Raw genomic sequence first — 12,562 nt, forward strand, 5'->3', positions numbered from 1 at the left:
TCTCTGGTCTTTGTAAGAATGTAGCTGTGCAAGAGTTCAAGAATAGAAAATAATGGTTTGCTGGCTGATAGTGATAAGAAGTATAATATCAATTTTTGAGCCACTGCATTGAATGCCAGGAGGTTTCCAGGTTCAATGCAAAGTATTCTTGTTAACCTATAAACCCCAACATGGACTGGCTCCTCTTTAATTGTTGGAATTGACTTCCGACACAATATGTTTTTTCTCCAAGAAGTGATAGTTCAGGTTCCAAACATGTAGGTGAGATGTATCTGTATTGTGTACATTAAATAAAACTACTATTAAAAATTACTACTAGAAAGCCAGGAGCCCACATTTTCTCCGTGGCTGCCCTTTCATTGTCCCTTATCTCCCAGACTGATGGTCTTCAGAAAGATAGCCAAAATGAAATTATTTTATTGTTTGACTGATGTTAGTTGGCAGAGATATTGGGGAAGGGCAGGGAATCAAGTCTGCAACAGAAATGCCACCCTTTTATATATTCATACAGATGAACACAGTGGCTCAGTGGCTAACATGCTGAGCTTGTCGATCAGAAAGTTCGGCAGTTTGGCTGTTCGAATTCTTAGCACCAAGTGACAGAGCTCCCATTCCTTGTCTCAGCTTCTGCCAACCTAGCAGTTTGAAAGCATGTGAAAATTGCAAGTAGAAAATAGGGACCACCTCTGTGGGAAGTTAACAGCATTCCGTGTGCCTTGCGGTGTTTAGTCATGCCGGCCATATGACCACAGAGGCGTCTTCGGACAGTGCTGGCTCTTCGACTTTGTAACAGAGATGGGCACTGCCCCTTAGAGCCGGAAACAACTAGCACATATGTGTGAGGGGAACCTTTACCTAACAGATGGGTAGAGTTTCAACACATGGGTTCATCCTGAATATCCTGTTTTTGTATCCTGGAGATACTTGTGTTATTGATACCTGACATATTTTCTGTTGGAATAGGGATAGATTGACCTTTGCATTGTTACATTCAACTTCATGGTACAATTTTAATTTTGTATGTTTAAGAAAAAATGAATTATTCCCATTACCTTCCAATGTCTTATTGTTTATAAACTGCCAAGAGTTTGGTAATGAGGTAGTTTAAACAGCTTGAGAATAAATTAACAGATTAGTTAATTACTAAGAGATACCATTTATTTAAGGTCAATTTTGTCTTTTGATTTTGTTTTCTCATAGCAGTGGCATTCTTTGCCTCTCACAGATACCCCTACATATCCTTTTCAAAGAATGCTAGACTTTTTCTTACTCACTTGACAGTGTAAATGTGTTCTCCACCATGGTGCTACATCATACCAGTATCCTCTGGGTAGATGAAAAAAACTGACTAGAGAGGGCACTATAAAAATACCATTCAGTCTTTTTTTTTTCATTTGAAGAATACCATAAATCAGCAGAATCCAAGAGGTATTTCAATATTTGGGATTTTGCTGTATACTTCTTTTTAGCGCACCACAAGTTTCACTGATTTTAAAAGCAACAACAACCAATGGGGAAGAAGTTTGTGTTGGCAAAGAATGTCCTGAGGAGAAAATAAGAAGTTGCTCAAAATGAATTTTCTGATCTCTGGATCTATCAAAGGTATAGAAAGGTCCTAACAACCAGTATGTTGTACTGAAAGTATGCCTAAAATATTGCACATGGTTCTAGAAAGGGTGGCTTCAGACAGAAGGCACATTTTTCCTTAGCGTAATGGAGAGAGCGCTCCAGTGTGTTTCATTTCCCTGAGATTTAAAGCTGAAGATGAGATCTCTGCCCTGGTGATTATGATTCAGCAATAATTATTTTCTAATAAGGATGGAAGTTCTAGAGAGATCAAGCTTTTCCAAATGGTACTTAAAACAATCATTTCAAAAACATTTTTAATAGCACAGCAATTTCATTGATCAAGAAGTACAGAAAGATAAAATACTACTGGCAGGTTGTCAGGAGGTGAAATAACTGGGAAGATTCAGAAATAATAAAAGCAGTTCTTTAGCTACGCTTCAATAGTTACATAAATGTCAGGCTATTGCTGAACTTAACATTTGATAATTTCCAATTTAAGATGCAATTTTAAAATAACTAATTTTCTCAATAATAAACCATGACATTGGAGTGGAAATAACAGGAGAACCTACACCTGCCAGTTGTAACTGGAAATCATTCTTTGGGATTAATGGAAGAAGAAAATCTTAACACAGTTGAAGGTAAAAGCTTGGGGAAATTTATTGTAGAGTATGAGTGACTGCCTTGTTTAGCAGCCATTTGTGGGCAGTGATGAAAAAGTAATTGTGCAACCAACCTCACATTTACAACATTTGCAGATCTGTAATGCAAAGGAAAGCTGAAGTAAGATAACAAAATTATGAAGTTTTACTTAGTGACCAACTTTGTCAACAACTGACAACAAATGAGTTGCTTGTCTGAATTGTGGCTGCTAAATGAGGACTACCTGTATATCAGTAGTGGGATTCAATTTTTTTACTACCGGTTCGGTGAGCATGGCTTGGTGGGTGTGGCAGGAGAAGGATACTGTAAAATCTCCATTCCCTCCATTTCCTCCCCACTCCTGGGGGAAGGTTACTGCAAAATCCCATTCCCTCCCCACCCCACTAACCTGCTTTCCAGCTCCATTCTCCTGTGCAGGGCAACAAAAGAAGACCCAGCTGATCAGCTGGGACTTGGGAGGCAGAGAATAGATAGGGGCAGGGCCAGTCAGAGGTTGTATTTGCCAGTTCTCCAAACTACTCAAAATTTTCACTACTGGTTCTCCAGAACTGGTCAGAACCTGCTGAATACAACCTCTGCTGTATATGTTCAAAAGGACACATATATTTTCTGATGAGTATAATACTCAATGCTCATACAGACCCTGTATATAATATATAATACATTTTTTGTATAAATACTTAGCTACGTATAAGTTGTGATTAATCTGAAAGGACTTACAAAATTACATTATTGGTATTCTGAGAAAGAAGGAATCCTTCCTCTTTGTGCTTATGAAAAAGGCTGAAACTTAAAGTAAAATTAAGCCCTGCTTTCACTGAAATCTAATATGCAAAACTTTTTTTTTTCTCCTGTCCATCCTAATATGATGCAGGAACTAGAGTAATTTCCTCAAATATGTAATCTTAATAATAAATTCCAGGCTTGTTTCTGCATTCAAATAACCTCCATTTAAATAAGAACAGATTTGATACTGTGTACATGGCTTAATTAACATTCTTCTTCTAGTTGTAGAATTTTACACTTGCTTGATTCTCAGTGAATTGAGTCTTGTTCCCAATCCTCCTAAATTATTCAATATTTTCTGATTTTTATTCTTTCTAGCCCAATAGGATGTTTAAAAAGAAGTTATGTAAAAAGATTTGGGACTGTCTGTCTGCCTGCCTGTCCATCAATCCTGTTGAAAAACAGAATGAAATGCATTCAAATTTGTGTGGGAAGAGAAGCCAGAAAAAGAAGCCTAAATTCACAGAAGAGAATTGGAAACTGTGAAGAAAAAAGTCCAGGCAAAATTATGCAAATGCTTCTCTACAGAAGAGAACCTTGGCAACTTTAATATGTGTTGTCTTCAGAATTCAACAGTGCTATAGAAGAAGTAGTTGGGTGGTGGCTCAGAATGTTGCCCACTGCTCTATTCTAAGCCTGCCTATTTTTCCAGTCATGTAATCTCGAGCAAAATTATTTTTAAAGAGCAATAAAGGGTTCCAATTGTGATGTTCTTCATCCTTCTTCTACTGAACTTGTTTTTTTATAAGAAAGCATGCAACCATATATCAATGCCTCATATATGCATCCAAGTAAGTGTCAAATCAATATTAACAGCAAGGTGGAGAATAAATGCAGAACAGGGTTTCCGGGACCCCTTCAGAACAGTTTTGCCTTCAGTCACATGACCAAGAGGGAAGAGAGTGGATTACTAGTAATAGGCGCTCTGGGTGCAATCCTGAAACATCTGGAGCATCACAGGAACACCATCAGCATTGACAAAATCATTCTCAGTCAATTGCAAAAGGCAACTTTTTTTGGAACAGCTAACATGATGTGATGATACTTTAACATCATCATCAAAAAATTTTTTTTGCCTATCCCAGGTTCTTGAGGACTTAAAAGATAGATAAAAATTCCAAATCTAGAACTAAACATCTGGCTGACAACCAACCATAACTATCATGTATTAAATGCAATTATCTTCCTATAATATATATTGGGGCAAATGTTCTGGGGGTTTTTTCCCTCCAGAGCCTCTGGCTGAATCTGGCCCAGTTTTGAACTTGTTCTTTCTTTGCTGGTTTCTCCAAATACACTAAATTTGATCTGATAGTTTTGTTTTGAAAGAATTGTTCAACTAATGCACAGACAGAGTCTTGTATCTCTTTTTCATATTTTCGTTCAAACCTTAATTTAGATTGAAAAGAATGAAAATGAGAAGATCCTGTAATTTTGCAAAATGTAGTCATTTCTGGTCTCCAGAAATGTCTGTTCCCTATCGTATGTCTGTCTGTTTAAAAATTGTGAGTTCAGATTTCATGCACGATCACCAAGCCCCAGAAAACAGAGTTTAGTTTAAATTCTAATTTTAATTAAAGTGTTTAAGAGAATCAATGGCTGCTTTTCAGTCCATTTTTATCTGTCATTCAGCCTGTTGAACATAGACATGACCCAACCTCCATGTGGAGCACCATTTGGAAAGCATGAGCTCACTTTGCTGGTCCTTGCACCTTCTCCCAATGCATTTTCTTGTAGAATACCTACAGCAAAGGATTTAGGTCAAGAAAAAGCCATGGGAAGAGGATGCAAAGTGAGCTCTCCCTCACTAAAAGGTGGTTCAGGAATTCTGGAAGTTGAAGTCCATAGATAGTAAAGAACCATAGTTGCCACCCTTGGTATAAAGAGTTCTTAGCATTATTTTCTTCTATATCGCATTCTGTATGCAGATGCTAATATCTTTCAATGCCTTTCTTTCACTGCTGTATCAGGGAGGGAGCCTTCAGGAATTTAATGTTATATTTCCATCTCTAATGGACACAAACTTGTTTTAGTTGCATTCTACCTCTTTCCTCCACAGCAGTGTTTCTCAACTTCAATAACTTTAATGCGTGGATTTCAATTCCCAATGTTGCCAGCCTGCATGCTGACTGGGGAATTCTGGGGGTTGAAGTCCACACATCTTGCTGAGGTTGAAAAACATGGCTGTTGGTGATCTTTTATGTAGGTAGGAATTTGACCATAGTGAAGTCCAGGCTTGCCTTAAGCATGAAAGCCAGTTGGGTGAAATTGAGCCAGTCGCTTTTTGTCAGACCAAACCACCTCATAGAGTTTATTGCTGAGGGGAAAATAGGAAGTGGGAGTATTATGTATGTTCACCGCTTTCAGTTACTTATGAAGTAATAAAGATAGGATAAAATATCCAATAAAGAAATAAACAAGACACGACTGCAATGATTTTCTAGGCTTTAAAGATATTTACCTTTTGGGGGGGGTTGTGATTTTTCATATATTTTTTCTGCTCAAAAAGATTTTTTTAAAATTAATCAATAGGAGAAAAATGCAAATTACTAATATCCATTCTTAAAATCTTCAAGCTGCCCAAGTAATATAATCTATCATGACAAAAAAAAAAACAGTAATTCCTCTTCACCCTGGTGTTGGCAATATAAATTACAAGCAGTGTAAATTACAAGCCATTTTGAGGAATCTTGCTTCTAAACTTCTAAAGGCTTCTGTCTCCCTCTCCGCTCACACACACAAAAGGGAGGGGGTCATCTAAATTTTGCTGGGAAATGATCACCTTTCCAATGATGTCACTTGTTGCCTTTAAGGCAATTGGAAACTAAACTGCAGCTTCCAAATCTGGAAAATTGCTCACCCTTCAGCTAGGATGACAAGTAACTGAATCCGGTGTGAGACTATGTTCCTAGTTTCAAGTGTTGTCTGGTGGCGAGAGTGGTGGACTTTCTAGAAATTTCAGCAGGAACAAATAATAGCATTGTAAACATTTTCTGCAAGAAGTGAGGACAGGCTTCTGTTCTGGATGGCTTGTTTTCAAAGTGAAATTAAATAAAATAATAGGAAAAATAAAATTAAAAGGCATGCCTTTTTTTAAAAAAAGTGTAAATAGCATAACACACATAGGGACCTTAATATTGTCAGGAAATAGCTTTTCCTGAAGCTATTAAGAAATTAAGCTGTTTTTAAATCTCTACTCTATGACAATTTTAAGATTTATATGCTATATGCTATTCTTACAACTAGTAGGCTGGGCCTGTCAAATCATTCCTTCCCTACTTGCTATGTAAATCCCTTCCCCCATGGGATGGAAGGAATTACAAAACCACAAATGCCATATACCTTTCAGAATGTCTTCTTAATCATTTCCTGTGGTTTTCCCTCTCTCCAATTAAATGGAGGAGTTAGAATGGATATTTCTTCACTGTATGTTGCAGTCAAAACAATGAAGTTATATGTTGGCATCTGAAAAAACAAACCCATCAATTATGGATAGAGTGAGCTGTCTGCAGGCTCCCAAATATATTTTATTTTTAAACTAAGCTTAAAGGCCCCTTTGCAGAAAAAAAAAGGCATAAGAATGCTACAAGGAATTTAGGGAGGGATTTTTTCCATACAGGTAGTCCGAGTGGCCATTCAAAGTTAAAAGAGCACTGGAAAAAGTGAGTCGTGGCAGTTTTTCACACTTAGGATCGTTACAGCATCCCCATTGTCACATGATCAAAATTCGGACACATTTATGATGGTTGCATTATCCCAGGGCCATGTGGTCGCCTTTTGCAAAGTCAATGGGAAAGCTAGATTAACCGTGTTATTAACTGAACAACTGCAAGAAAGTTGTAAAACAGGCAAAATTAACTTAACAGCTGTCTTGCCTAAGAAGCAGAAATTTTGGGTTCAATCATGGTCCTACATCAAAGTCTAGCTATACTTGCACATAACCTGGGGACAATCACCCCCGGAAAAATATTTTGTCCTTTTATGGGCCATGATGTTTCGTCTCAACTCATGTTATTGCATTATATTGCATTCCACTTGAGAGAGACAAGATTAAATTGTCCTTAATTATAGTAGCATTAAAGGAATGTTTTTCTTCTTATTCTGGCAACTATGTTGTACACCTCCCCGAGTAACTTTCTTGTGAGAAAGGTGGCTATATGGAGTTTAACCTAGTGGTTAAGGGTCAGAAATCAGGAGATTGTGAGTTCTAGTCCTGCCAAGTGGATGATTTTTGGGTCAGACCAATTGACCTAATGTGGTTGCTGTTGTGGGAATAATAAGAGGAGGAAGGACCTATAGTTGTTAAGTTAATCACTGCAGTTATCTAGTAAATCAGACAGTCATTAAGCAAACCTGGCTTTTCCCCATTGACTTTGCTTGTTAGAAGCTGGCCTGGAAGGTTACAAATGGTAATTACATGACCCTGAGACTTGTGCAACTGTCATAAATATATGCCAGTTGCCAAACACCTGAATCATGTGACCAAGGTGACACTGCAAAGGTTGTATGGCAAATGATCATAAGTCAGTCTTTTCAGTGAAGCTGTATCTTCAGTCTGTAGGAAGAAAAATCCAATCCGATTCCAAGTCAGGAGAAAAAAAAATCAATGGCTACAAGAAAAGAAGGTCTGCATTCATTTTGGTCTCCAGAAACTTCAGTGACAGGAGCATGTTTCTGGGGTGGCTGACAAAATGGCTGAATGAGTGGATGGATCTTTATAGGGTCCTGGGATTTTGTGTTTGAGATGCTCCAGGGGACTGTGCAATGTAGTAAGCCTTATGTCTTTCTATTTCTAATGGTGATGGGCAAATCCTATTATGTCCTGTCCTTAGAATTTGGGTGGGGGAAAGTAGAAATTTAATCCATCAGCTCCAACCTGCTGTTTTGTTTATGAACAGATTGACTCAATCTTTCTGAATGGATACAAAAATCTCCATTCCAAAAGATAAGCCTCTTCTGCTTGAGGCTGTTTCCTATGCAGGAAGACTGAGGTTGCTTTCTGCCTTTAAGAACATGTTTCTCCATTTCTCCTTTGGGAAAATATAATATTCTGCCTCTTTTTTAATGTTGACAATGAAAATATCTTAATCTGGGGACAGGGGCCTTCCTACAAATCACTAAATCTAAGTGATAAGGTAAGTCTAAGACTACCTGTATCCAGAAGACTAGTAAGCCTGCATCCAGAAGGAGCTGCTGAACAGATGTATTTGGTACAATTGCCGAAAAGCCAAAAAGATCCTGACTAACACCAAGACCCAAAAAGATCCTGACTAACACCAAGACCCACTGCGGTTGTCTCTATCACAGTCTGGGGACCAGGTGAAAGTCCCATCAGGCAGCACGGGGGAAAAAAATGATGCAAGGGCATCACTTGTGCCTGGGATAAATGCAAGGGAGGGAAAGCAACAAGTAGACCGAGCCACAATGCGATCCTGTGGATTATGTGCAACGTGGGGTCGCTATTTTCACCGCCAAATTTCAGACAAAAGGAGAGAGAGACAGAGAGAGAGAGGGAGGAAGAAAGAGAGGCTTGTTTTCCAGGCTTCCAGCCTACAGCGGGGCATCGGAGATCTTTTTGTCCGTTGTTCATGTTGGTACATAAGGGTGGCGGGGGAAGGAGAACTTCTTTTTCCAACTCTAATCCGGCTTTTCTGCGCCGGAGATTCCCGATCAGTTTTCTTTTTTTATTAGGGAAAAAAAGTCACGCGAAGTTTATCTACTCTCACCTCACCCACCCCGAGAGAGTCTCTTCCAAACCGCGGCGCATCTTCGGGCATCAAAAGTTTTCTTTGGCATACCGTCCCGATAAGCAGGAGAGGGAGGAGGAGGAGGAAGAAGAAGAAGAAGAGAAGAAGCACCCGATCGCTTCCCTCTTCAAAAAAGAAAACGAAAATTCTTCAGGAAAAAAAAAAGAAGTTAATAAATAAATAAATAAATAAAAAAGAGCCGGGGGTGGGTGGGGCGGTGGAAAGAGCCCAGCTCAGTCACGTGACGAAAGGGGTTGGTGGTACGGAGCTGGTTCCCAGCCAGTGGCAGAAGCTGATGGGGAGGAACATGGGAAAAAAAAAAAGGAAAGAAAAGCCAACATGACTAACGGATCGCGGAACGGTGCGGGTCCTCATGTGCTGGGATCTCCCGGAATGTAAGCGGAGGCAGCCCCGGGGCGGCTCTTTCACAGTCTCCTGCCTCCGAGAGTTGGATCTCTTGACTCCCAAAGCAGATCTCTGCTGCTTTTGGAAGGGGAGGAGGGTTAAGGAAGGATAGAACATGGCCTGCATTTTGAAGGTAAAAAAAATAATAATAAAAAAAATCTCTATCTGTTGCTTGGATTGTTCAAAAAGAAAGGAAGAGGTTGAGAAAAATAATGAGAATGATAATAATAACAACGCAAACGAGTCCCGTTCGCTTCTCCGAGCCATGGAAATCGGGATGACCCACCCACCCCCCACCCCGTCTGCATTTTAATCGGAAAAAATACCTTGAATTTCCCCCCACCCACCCCCGGGTGCCTCTTTCCCCCGATTTAGCAATCCCCGCTGCAAAACATGCCGAGGGGTTCTCAGTCGCGCCGCCGCCGACCCCTCTCCTTTCCCCGCGGCTCTTCTTCGCTTCCTCGTCACCGTTGCTACTGCCATCTCTCAAGCTCAAGCGGGGATGGGAAAGGAAGAAGGGGGGTGGTGGTCGTGGTGGTGGTGGGGAGAAAAGCAGCACGGAATGCGGCAGGCAGAGGAGACGAGGAGGCAAGGGACGGGGAGGGAAAAAACCCGCTGGCCGATTCCTTCCAGGCATAACCTTACTCCGGCCGGGGCGCCTTGAAGGATCCGCGGCGGGGGAGAGGGTCCCGTCCTTTCTCTTCCTTTTGGGGAATCTCTGGCGCGAATCTCGCGCTGCTTTCAGATGGACAAGTTTGCTCCAGAAGCGCGCACACAACGCACGTTTCTCTCTCTGCCTCCCCCCCTCGTCTCGATTTCAGCAGAAACCTATAAACGTATCCCTTACTCGTCGGAGGAGGCTGGCGTCCTCCGCAACCTCTGGTTTCTAAATGTCCTTCTCCCTCCAGAAGGAGAGAAACGAACCATAATCAAATCTTTTCCGCTTCACTATCATCCCTTTGTTTCCGTCGCCTCTCTCTCTCTCTCTCTCTGTGTGTATACACACACACACACACAGACACATACATACATACATACATACATATACATATATACACACACACACACACAATCAATGTATATTTAGGTCAGGAGTAGGTTAGCACCTCAGAAAGAGTTGAATCGGGTAGAAGGAAACTGAGGAGCAAGAGAGGAGGGAAACATTTATTTTTTAAAAAAATTAAGAAATACTTCAAATAAAATCAGCATTAGAAGTGTTCCATCTCTCCTTACAGATCACATGTGGAAAAAAAATCTGTATATTTGAGTCTTGTACTTTGGGGCCTTTTCTTTCCTGCCTTTGTGTTACTCCCAGTAGTTTTCGCCCAGCACACCGAGCTGAGGTGACCCTATAAGTAGATTTCTTGATCCGTCTCTCGAATTTTCTATGCAAACCTTTGGATTCTCCGTTGGGGAGAATTGTTGGTTCAAATAAATTTAGGTTGAATAAATATAGGTTGAAGTTCAAAAAGTCTTCCAGATATGGAAATATTTCAATACCATAAAAGTTTTGTTGGCCACTAGATTCATATGATGAATGCAGTGTCTTATTTTCACAGGCCATCAGGGAAGTTCGGAGAGGCCCACTTTATTGCAGTCCTGCTTAGCAAATGCAAGCTAATCTGCAACAAAACATTATCTGGTGCTTTTAGTGACTCCAGTTCTATTTCTGGTTCCCTGTGTTTGCAAGTTACTTTGGTGGGTTGTGAGAGAGGTTGTATTAGAATAATCGTCAATCCATTTTCTTACAGATTTTTTTGGGGGTTACATTTTTGGATTCGCCTTCAGCCCTCTTTTGGTGGGTGGTAACAAATTGGCTGTAAATGACTGGAGTTGTTGCTTTGTTTATGGGGAGATACACCACTTAGCTACTACAAGATCTGGGTTGCAAAAACTGGGGGACCACTAGATGACAGCAAAGATTTGAGAGTTTTATGTACAGTATTGCTTTGTAGCCCTCTAGTAGGCTTCCTGATTCTGATCGCCCTAGTTTCGCTGGAATTCCTCAGCCCGATTAAATTTAGTGATTAAACTTGGATTTTCCACCTTTAGACATAACCTCTTAATTGAGAGAGCACCAATAATATACTTCAATAGCTTAGAATCCACCGCTTGCACTTCTCTATGTGCTGAGTCTACTTGGGCAAGACACCATTGTAACAAATATTTGGCAAACTGTATTTTTAAGACTCTACTTTAGGAGGGGCATCCAAGGTTCACAAAAAGGTCCCCACCGGAATAGTTCAGCATTCGAAATGATCAGATAAATCAGTACATTTCATTAGAGGCAATAAAATTAACCATACTAATAATATCTACGTAATAATCTACACAATTTCAAATGAAGTAGTCTTAATCTAAGATCAGGCTATTATTTCAGCATTTCCAGACACTTCTGTTTATTAAGCCTATTAAAATTTCAGTGGCACATAAGAAAAGAACGAGGAAGGTATTGTAACAAGGTAGTTCACGTCAATGTTATGGGGTAAAAGAAAAAAAAAAGAAAAGAAAAATGTAACCAATGCTCAATACCTGCTGCAAAATGTATATGTGTGTGTGTGTGTGTGTGTGTGTGTGTGTGTGTATATATTTGTTTATATGTTTATATGTTTGTTTATATGTTTGTTTGTTTCTTTTTAAATGTTTTAAATATATGAAATTTAAATAAACTTTATTTTAAAACTCTAAAAAAACAGAAAAGAAAACCATACACGACAATAAGAAGAATTTTTTGTTTTGTTCTTTTAACCTCCACCTCTCTCTAGGGTAGAGTTCGGATTCCATGCTTAAACCATTTATATTTCGATGTGTTTAATATTGCCTAGAGATGATAGGTATGATGAGTATTTCCAGAGTCAATACTTTGAGAACTTTTAAACATAGTACAAACTAGATACAAGTATTTTTAAAGATAAACAGCATTTCCCTAATTATGTGGTTTTCCTAATCCTTATATATTACATTTGGATTTTAAAATATGAAGCCTGTTCACATATTTAATTAATTATAAATTAGCCTATCTCCCTCCATTGAGATTTGGCCTCTTCCAAATGTTGTGTCCGTTTGTTTTCTATATTATAAAAGAAGAGGGAGACAACAAGTTGGACTTGTTAAGCAAAGATATTAGTTAGCTAATCTTGTTAATGCAGAAAGGTATAGCATTTTTAAAAAGAAGAGATATTGGGGGAGCAGTTTTATTATAAAGCAAGTTCCACAAGTCCAGGAAAACGTCTTACACAGGAATCAAATTATGTAACTAGAGAAGTTTCGTTTGTATCAAGATCTTCAGATAATCTAATCTTTATTTTAAATTTTCTTAAATGGATTTTTTGCAACGGAACCCTTATTATTTCTCTCAACCGAGGAAGAAGGCAAATCATTTCCAAAATTTT

General features: G+C 39.2%; 1 protein-coding gene across 2 annotated transcripts in view; it reads left to right on the plus strand.

The window, feature by feature from the left end:
• Positions 1-8,985: 8,985 nt before the first annotated feature.
• The window catches only part of ST6GALNAC3 (ST6 N-acetylgalactosaminide alpha-2,6-sialyltransferase 3), a 306,384-nt gene continuing 302,807 nt past the window's right edge, over positions 8,986-12,562 (plus strand). For both annotated transcript variants that reach the window (XM_026679326.2, XM_087960486.1), the window contains exon 1: positions 8,986-9,303. In XM_026679326.2, coding sequence (XP_026535111.2) covers positions 9,286-9,303 — 18 coding nt within the window. In that variant the 5' untranslated portion in view covers positions 8,986-9,285. The remainder of the gene's footprint in view (positions 9,304-12,562) is intronic.

This window comes from Notechis scutatus, chromosome 3 (genome assembly GCF_049901735.1).
Source record: "Notechis scutatus isolate UNSWTSFEM ecotype Mainland chromosome 3, rNotScu1.2, whole genome shotgun sequence".
Lineage (NCBI taxonomy): Eukaryota > Metazoa > Chordata > Lepidosauria > Squamata > Elapidae > Notechis > Notechis scutatus.